Source organism: Pleurodeles waltl, chromosome 4_2 (genome assembly GCF_031143425.1).
Source record: "Pleurodeles waltl isolate 20211129_DDA chromosome 4_2, aPleWal1.hap1.20221129, whole genome shotgun sequence".
NCBI lineage: Eukaryota > Metazoa > Chordata > Amphibia > Caudata > Salamandridae > Pleurodeles > Pleurodeles waltl.
Window position 1 is genome coordinate 288,222,901 of NC_090443.1, and position 9,288 is coordinate 288,232,188.

At 50.4% G+C, this 9,288-nt stretch overlaps 1 protein-coding gene across 3 annotated transcripts in view; it reads right to left on the reverse strand.

Moving 5' to 3' along the window:
- The window catches only part of LOC138292531 (rab11 family-interacting protein 4B-like), a 54,192-nt gene extending 45,283 nt beyond the window's left edge, over positions 1 to 8,909 (reverse strand). For 2 of the 3 annotated variants that reach the window (XM_069231179.1, XM_069231178.1), the window contains exon 1: positions 8,703 to 8,909. In XM_069231179.1, the coding sequence (XP_069087280.1) occupies positions 8,703 to 8,726 (24 nt within the window). In that variant the 5' untranslated portion in view covers positions 8,727 to 8,909. The remainder of the gene's footprint in view (positions 1 to 8,702) is intronic. The other variant, XM_069231177.1, reaches the window with a different exon arrangement.
- Positions 8,910 to 9,288: the final 379 nt, after the last annotated feature.

The window sequence follows — 9,288 nt, forward strand, 5'->3', positions numbered from 1 at the left end:
CACTTACAAGTTCAGTTTCCTGGGCATAGGCAGCCCACCGTTGGGGGTTCAAGCCAACCCCAAAGTCACCGCACCAGCAACACAGGGCCGGTCAGGTGCAGAGGTCAAAGGAGGGCCCAAAACACATAGGCACCTATGGAGAACAGGGGTGCTCCGGTTCCAGTCTGCCAACAGGTAAGTACCTGCATCTTCGAAGGGCAGACCAGGGGGTTTTGTAGAGCACTGGGGGTGGGGAGGAGACAAGTAGGCACACAAAACACACCCTCAACGGCACAGGGGCGGTCGGATTCAGTATGCTTAGCAGGCGTCTGGTTTTCAATAGAAGTCAATGGAGGGACTCAGGGGTCACTCTAGCGGTAGACGCAGGGCACAAAGGGGCTTCTCGGGCCAGCCACCGACTGAGCTAGGCAGAGGGTCGCCTGATGGTCACTCCTGCACTGGAGTTCGGTTCCTTCTGATCCTGGGGGCTGCGGGTGCAGTGCTTGGTCCAGGCGGTGGGTTCTTTGTTCCGGGCAGTCGCAGTCAGGGGAAAGCCTCTGGATCCTCTCTGCATGTGTCACTGTGGGGGGGCAGGGGGATTGTCTCAGGTTACTCACGTAGTTTCAGTCGCCTGGGAGTCCTCTCTGCGGTGTTAGTTCTCTGGAGCTCAAGCCGGGGGTGTTGGGTGCAGAGCGTGAAGATTCACGCTTCCAGCTGGAAGAGTGAGTTCTTTGAAAATTGTTGCTGTTTTTGAACAGTGCTGCTGTTCTCTGGAGTTTCTTGGTCCTTCAGGGTCAGGGCAATCCTCCGAGGCTTCAGAGGTCGCTGGTCCCTGTCGGATGCGTCGCTGTGCAGGTTCTTTGAGTCTGGAGACAGGCTGGTAGGGCTGGGGCCAAAGCAGTTGTCGTCTCCGTCGGGCTTTCAGGTCAGCAGTCCTTCTTCTTTGTGTAGGTTGCAGGAATCTGATTTCTTGGGTTGCCCCTAAATACTGAATTTAGGGGTGTGTTTAAGTCAGGAGGGCAGTAGCCAATGGCTACTGTCCTGGAGGGTGGCTACACCCTCTTTGTGCCTCCTCCCTGAGGGGAGGGGGGCACATCCATAATCCTATTGGGGGAATCCTTCAATCTCAAGATGGAGGATTTCTAAAGGCAGGGGTCACCTCAGCTCAGGACACTTTAGGGGCTGCCCTGACTGGTGGGTGACTCCTCCTTGTTTTTCTCATTATCCTCTCCTGCCTTGCGGCCAAAAGTGGGGGCAGTGGCCAGAGGGGCTGGCATCTCTACTAGCTGGGATGTCCTGGGGTGCTGTAACAACAGGCAGAAGCCTTTGAGGTCACCGCCAGGTGTTACAGTTCCTGCAGCGGGAGGTGTGAAGCACCTCCACCCAGTACAGGCTTTGTTCCTGGCCACAGAGTGACAAAGGCACTCTCCCCGTGTGGCCAGAAACTAGTCTGGTTGTGGCCTGCTGGCAGAAACTGGTCAGCGTAGCACTAGGAATTGGACTGGTATTCAGGTGGCATCTCTAAGATGCCCTCTGGGTGCATTTTACAATAAATTCCACACTGGCATCAGTGTGCATTTATTGTGCTGAGAAGTTTGATGCCAAACTTCCCAGATTTCAGTGTAGCCATTATAGAACTGTGGAGTTCGTGTTTGACAAACTCCCAGACCATATGCTCTTTATGGCTACCCTGCACTTACAATGTCTAAGGTTTTGCTTAGACACTGTAGGGGCATAGGGCTCGTGCACATATGCCCTCACCCGTAGTATAGTGCACCCTGCCTTAGGGCTGTAAGGCCTGCTAGAGGGGTGACTTATCTATGCCACAGGCAGTGTGAAGTGGGCATGGCACTTGTAGGGGAGAGCCATGTCGACGTAGTCATTTTCTCCCCACCAGCACACACATGCTTTGAGGCAGTGTGCATGTGCTGAGTGAGGGGTCCCCAGAGTGGCAAAATACATGTTGCAGCCCTTAGGAGACCTTCCCTGGCATCAGGGCCCTTGGTACCAGGGGTACCATTTACAAGGGACTTATCTGTGTGCCAGGGCTGTGCCAATTGTGGGAGCAAAGGTACAGTTTTAGGGAAAGAACACTGGTGCTGGGGCCTGGTTGGCAGGGTCCCACCACACTTCCAATCATAACTGATATCAACAAAAGACAAGTCAGGGGGTAACCATGTCAAGGAGGCATTTCCTTACAGACATCATGTGGTCATTTTCAAGGATCCAAGAATCCACTCCACTCTCACTACTTTTCACATCACCATATCAGAGTATAGAAGCAATGTTCCTGGAAAGTCTCATTTATTAGCCTCTTACAGAGGCAAAAATGGCAAAAGTGTGGTAGAACGCACTAAAGAAAAAAATGCTGAGTATCAATAAAACGCTCACAGTGATATGAACCTACTGGAGCATGTTGCTGCCATAAAACGCATTCCCTGGAGCTATAAATTCAAATCCAAGGTGGGCAGAGGCCTCTGGGAGAATCTGACTGGCCACATCAGGCAGGTGACGTTAGAGCCCCCTCCTGATAGGTTGTCACCTAGCTAGGTGGCCTATCCTCTTCCAGGGCTATTTAGGGTCTCCCTCTTGGGTTGGTCCTCAGGTTTGATGGGCAAGACTCCAGCAGGACTCCTCTGCACCGTTTACTTCGACTTCTGGCCACTAGAACCGCAAGTGGACTTCACAGGAACATATAAACAGCGACGACTTTGCCCTTCAACATTGTTTCTCCAGCTCCTTCCAGCAACTGCAACATTTCCCCTGCTGTGCATCCTCTGAGGACAGCAAATCTTCAACCTGCACAAGAAGCACGAAGGAATCTCCCTTGGAGTGAAGGCGTCACTTCTCTGCATCCTCAGGCACCAACAGCAACGACGACCGGCTGCGTGGATCTCCTCTCATCCTGAGCTGCGTGGATCCTGCATCACAGGTGGTGGTCTCCTTGGTCCTCTCTGCCAGCCTTTCCAACTTTGGTGGAGGTACGCCCTTGCCTCCCCACGCAGGACAGAGTCTCTTGCAGCTACCAAGGCTCGCTGTCATCTCCTCCAAGGTATCTCCAGGCTCTGTGTAGCCCCAGCCCCTAGCACTCTTCCCTGCAAAGCACAGCCATCCACATGCTTTTCCTACAACGTGGGACCTCTCCCCAGGTGTGCTGTGTGTGCCTCTCTGTGACTCCTGGGCTCCTTGTCTGTGGCTCTTCTGTGGGGGCTGCCTCCTCTTCTTTGGACTCTCTGCACTGCTGAGGGTCGTCTGGGCCTCCCCCAATGGGTTGAGTCCGCCTTGGACCTTGCTGGTACCCAGCAGCTCCACTTTTCCTCCAACTGTGACATTTACTTTTTTTCAATGCTTGTTGGTGTTTGCTCCACACCACAGACTGACTGCAATCCTTCATCCGGCGAGGGACATTGACTGCATCATCCAGGAACTCTTCATCTGCTCCAGGACTGCATTGCTGACCGTCTTCACCTCCCCATCGACCAACTCCTGCATCCACATATCGGTGGGTAGTGGCTCCTGCCCCCAAAGGGCACTCCAACTGGAACTGGAGTTGGTTGTCTTCTTTTCCAGGTCTTCCTCTTTTAGGATCCACCTTTTGTTGCTTGCAGTCTTGTCTGGGTCTTGCAATATCCTTCTCTGAATTCCTGTTGGTTGGTTTGGGTAGAACCAGTAACTTACCTTTTTCCTCCTGTTCACTGGGAGGTACTCGACCCGACCTTCGCATTCCACTTTCTTAGTATATGGTTTGGTCTCCCCCCCAGGTCTTCAGTATTACCTTTTGCTTTTCACTGTGTTCTATTGCTTTTTATGCCTATTTCTGATTGTTACTGTACATAGATAGTGTTTACTTACCTCCAATTGGAGAGCTGCCTATCTAGTATTTTAGTATTTGTGTCAATAAAATAAAGTACTTTTATTTTTGTAACACTGTGTGGTTCTTTCATGTGTGTAAGTGCTGTGGCACGACAGTGGTATTGCATGAGCTTTGCATGTATCCTAGATTAGTCTAGCTGCTCATCCACAGCTACCTCTAGAGCGCCTGGCTTCTAGACAGTGCCTACACTTCACTAATAAGGGGATACCTGGACCTGGTATAAGGTGATAATACCATAGGTGCTCACCACACACCAGGCCAGCTTCCTACAGGGAGCTCCAGACCTCCCCTGTACACTTCAAAGGGTGCTCTTTGAATCCTTGAGAAGTCACAAGGAAAGGGCCTGGGCACATCTCAGGAAGGAGATAAGGAAGTAAGAGAATCATAATGAGTGGGGAAGGGAGCCCTGGCTAACCTTTTGAGACACATATCACAGTGGCTGAAATCCAAGGGTAAACTCTAGCCCCTCCCATGGCCTGTGCTGTAAGACTATCAGAGTCAGAGACATCCCTGCTGTTACAGGCGGCTTTTCAAGAGGAAGAGGGAACACAGAAGTAAATACTTCAAAACTGCAGAACCCCAACACAAAACTTCCAAATCTCAGACCCAAAATCACATCTGGTGTCTGGAAATGGACTACAAGGGGGCTGAGACCCAAATCATTGTCATCTGCCAAGCAGCCACATGGGCTGTGTGAGGAGGGGAAGCTCTGCAAGTCTCTTGCATGTGACCTGGAATGGAGGCCAAGGCCTGCTAGTCTCCCTCCTGGGTAAGGGGACATCACCGAGGGAATCCAGGACCACCTGCCCTGGAGCACCAGCATCGCCTGCTTGCCAGTGGTGTGCTGTGGGAGGAAGAGGAGAGCCTTGGAGGGAGCAAGGTCCAGTGGTAAGCCCTGACGAGTGGACTGTGTGCAAGGTGTGAGGAAGCAGCTGCTGAACCAATTGTGTTGTTGCCCATGTGCAGGACTGAGTCTGCAAACCCTGTGTCCCAGGAAAGGGCCACCTTGAAGACAGCTGTAGGAAACACACCGTGCAGTAAGGGCTGAAGCTTTGCGTGGTAACATTGCAGCGACCCTGTATGCCAGGTGGTGCCACTGCAGTAAAAACTGCTGTGCAGTAAGGGTTAAAGCCTTGCGTGACAGCTGTGCGGCATTCCTGTGTGCCAGGAGGAGATGCCAGGAATACTTGTGCCGTGCTGATAGGGCCTTAGACTGCGAGCGATGGCAACCTGTAGGTCACATGGGTCAATAAGGACCAAGACTGGTCTGATCCCATTGAACAAGTGAAGACACCATGGAAGCATTGTCACCCAAGTTCAGGATCGAGGACTTCAGCGTCTGAATCATCCTCCCACATCGGGAGTATGAAGAAACCTACCCCACTAGAGGAGTGCAGGAAATCTATGATCACTGCTGGAGCACGGCAGCTGACTCACCTGATTGTGACCCGAGTTGCCTTGAGCCCTTGTGGACAGGACGCACTCCAGGACTCTTAACGGAGTGGGTCAGTCATCTTTCAGGCTTATCAGCCCCTGGGGAACCCACTGCTGAGAGAGCTGCAGTGCTGGGACACTTTCGACCTTAGTGTAAGACACAGACTGCTAGCAGGGCATTCCCTGCATGTTGTCAACAGGGAATGGGGAATAACCACTATCACTTACACCAGGAAGTAGTAGGGCAGGGAACTGCCATTGAAACACTAGAGCCCCGACCTCAGGAGGAATTGCGTAATTGTTTGACACTGTCATATCTTTCCTTTGTGTGGATATTGGTAGAAATAAAATATTCCCCTTTTTTCATAAAAGTGAGTATTTGGCTGGACATGGATTGATTGCTGCTCCTGCGTGCATTTTGAATTGTGACCCCCTGTTCACTAATCTCTATCCACACCTCCTTCACGCAGGAACCTTGTACCACTTGAGTACGCTTACCACTAGGAGTCAAGTGCAGAAGGGGCACTTGGCCCAGTTGCTCTCAATCCGTGGGAGACATGCCCTAGGACACCAGGAGTAAAAGACCTAAATCACCACATATACGCCCAGTAGCCCCTGCGTGCCCTTGTGAAAGGGGCTCTGACAGACATACAAATATATACATATCTGTGTGATTTTGTTATTTATTTATTTTTAAACCAGGAGGCTGGTACAACAGCTAAAACTGACCTAAAATGTTTGATGAGTGCCAATAAAAGTTGATTTAGACTCATTTTACCTAGCTTAGCAATCAGCGACCATGATCAACCACGTCAAATGCCACATGAAAGCCCCTGTTTGCTACCAAACTAAGCAGCTTAGGCAAACTGCCAATGGCAAGCCCACTCCGCAGCGCTAAGGAAGCAGCACTAGAAATCAATTTTCAATACTGTCACAATCAATTCTAACCAGAGCAGTGAGCCAAATAACCCAACTGCACCCCTCCCCTCCCTTGTCCCAAATATTACATTATGTTGTGCTCCCAACCTGGGCACCTGCTGCTCCCTGAGTTGAACCAAAAACAGTCCAATACCTGTGAATTACAATTGGAGGGGCACTGACAAAGTTCATACAGGAAGTAGTCATCCAAGTATGTTGTTCCAACTAAATCTTTATTTTCCTCACTACAGCAGACAACAGCCAACGCGTTTCGTTCACCACCTGTGAACTCCCTCAGGGCATTAATATTTTATATTTGCGTAGAAGATTGAAGTTTTCCAATGTGCTGTATGCACATTCACCATGGCATTTCACTGAGTGTTTGGAAGCAGATGTAGTGCCAGAGAGGCTTATCATGGCTATTATGGGTCGAAATTATTCAAATTGGAGTTAATAAACGCCAGTTAAAGGGACAGAGCAATGGATTATAGGTGGTTGGATATGTGCAAGTGGCACAGTGAGAGAGAGAGAGAGACCCCAAAAACCTATCACCAAGGAGTAAGATTTGCCTTCGACAGTACCTAGAATTGGGTACTAGGCAGTGCTTAATTTGAGACAGTGGTTTCCGGTGCTTGGCAGTGGCACTTAATTGCCAGCACCGACACTTATGGCAGCTGCCATATGGTGGCGCTGTTTGCATAATTTAAAGAAGAGCAGAACAACAGTTGTTTATTCATTCAATATACATTAAAAACAACAAATACCTGCAACCCTAGCCATTCTTACAGCTTTGGAGGCCTCAAAAAGTCTAAACTGTCGCACTTGTAGCAGTGTGATGGTTAGTAGTTGGGTAAGTACTGTCACCAGCAGTGCTCGCTGGGGCGATGGATGGTGCAAGCTGCGGTGGCTTCCTGACGAGGGCCTTGGCACTTTTTTTTTGTTTTACAAAGCACTGGTTCTAGGGAGGGGTTATGATCCATTAGCGACTAAATACCAGGCTGGATTTCGTTAGCGGCCAGACAATGGGGTAGCTCTCCTAGCCGGAGGAAGCACCCAGGAGCGGGACTTGGCTCCACTAGAACCTCCAATTCTCTGTTTAGGCTCCCATAGGCCTAAAAGTGGATTCGGAATCACTAGCGCCTTGAAGCGGTTTTTGTCTCCAGCAACACCTCGATTCAGTTTCCAGGGGGATAGGTAGGCATTTGTACAGAATGAGGCTGAGGATTCTTGGTGAGTAAATGAGTCTGGCCTAGTGCGTGAATAATAATCTGTCATGCTTCTTGTTAGCGACCAGGGATCTGGCCTGTCTGCGTCCCCTACTGACAGGAACCGGTTCGACCTGGCCTTCCTGGGTGAAAGGTCAGAGAGGCGACTTGGGAGGGTATTGCCTGAAAACAAGCAGAAACCCAGTAAGCTGCCTTTACGCCAGAGACAGCCAGGGCGCAGAAACAGACAGAGTGCCATACAAGCAGAACATCTCCCCCTTAACTTTACAGCTTTTTGATTCCACCCCTCCCCCACATTTATTTCTCCTAATGTTGCAAAAACGGTTTATTTGTGTAGAAACCGATCCTTATTAAGGGGACCCCCAACCATGGTGTTACGTTTTACATTCTAAGTCTGTGCCTCTGCAGACCAAGCACACAAACTATGCAGCCTACCAGTATGGGTGATATGCGACTCCTACGTCTTGTAGTGAGTGCTCCGTCTTATTTAACATTTTCTATACTCCTTTGTAGGATTATTTGTCTCTGTATGTGTGGTGTAAAGTGCTCTGACACTCTACTCTGGTATGAGTGGCGCTATAGAACTAATTAAATGTATCTGAGAGTGTGTGGCTATGGAGACTTAAGGGGCGGTAGTGAGGGGATGCGAGGCAGAAGTGGTCATTTGGAGGGCGCCAACAAAAATTGATCCAGCGGGCGCCATCAGCGATAAAGACGGCCCTGGGCCCAGATAACACCACAAGAAAATGTGGCATTACTGCAGAGACGCACGAAAAGGAAGCATAAAACAGAGGGAACGCGTCTTACAGCTGCCTTTGTCCCGGAGCGGGACCACATCCCTCAGGAAAGCGCACTCACTTCTTGTATCCCTGGCTGCCAACTGCGTCCTTGTCACTGAACTAAACCGGTCCTGGCTCGTTTTCACCACGTTTTGCATTCTGGGGCTTGTAGTGTTTTACCACTGCATTTAGGGGCTCGAAACCTTTCTGCGTGTAAAGTGCTATTGGATAAGAATAACTGTGCGGCCTGCTGATGACAAGCGACATTGGGCCGCTTGGCAAACATGAACATTAGAACTCTTCATTGCTGGATGGGAATAAAAAGGTGCTCTCGTTTTATTTCCCAAACGCTGACAAAAATGGACGACAACCCAGGCGTTTGGGAGAAAAATACCAAACTATGTTGGTAGAATGTCTAGAGTGTGTTTATCATTTCAGCGCAGAATAGTTCTACGAATTAGTGATAGCCCACAAGTTAAACAATCCACTTACCTCTTGTTTGGCTACAGGCCCCATTCGGAGATCAGCCTTGGCAGCTCCTGGGCGCTGGAAGGGGATGATGGATCGTTTGGGCCGAGATGAGCCCTCTTCAGTCTAGCTCCTTGAAGATCAGCTGCGAGCAATACCGCTCCCCTGTGCCTGGACTTTACTCCCCACAGCCCCTGTGCCCTGAAGTGCTCCCAAAGCCCCTCCCTCTCCCCCACGCTCTCTTTGAGCCCCATTGTGTCCCAGGGAAGTCCTATGGCCCCCTCCCCTCTTTTCCCACATCAGGACCCGATATGCCCTCCTCCCCACCCCCACCAGGTAAACAGTCGCAATCAGGGAGGGAGGGTCCCTTCCCCTCCACGCCCCAGGGCCGGCGGTCCTGGGCGGAAACTCATTAACTTGGACAGTTCCTCCTGTTTGACAAGTAACTTTGTTTTTCTGTTAATTTGTGGTGGGTTTTGCTTTACCCTTTTCACAGGCTGCGACTACAGCCTATCTGAGATGGTGAAGAAAAGAGGATTGGGGTGGGTGTTAAAGAATCTAGAGGCAGACACGCGGAGCAGTTGGTGGCACTTAAAAGATAAGGAAAAAG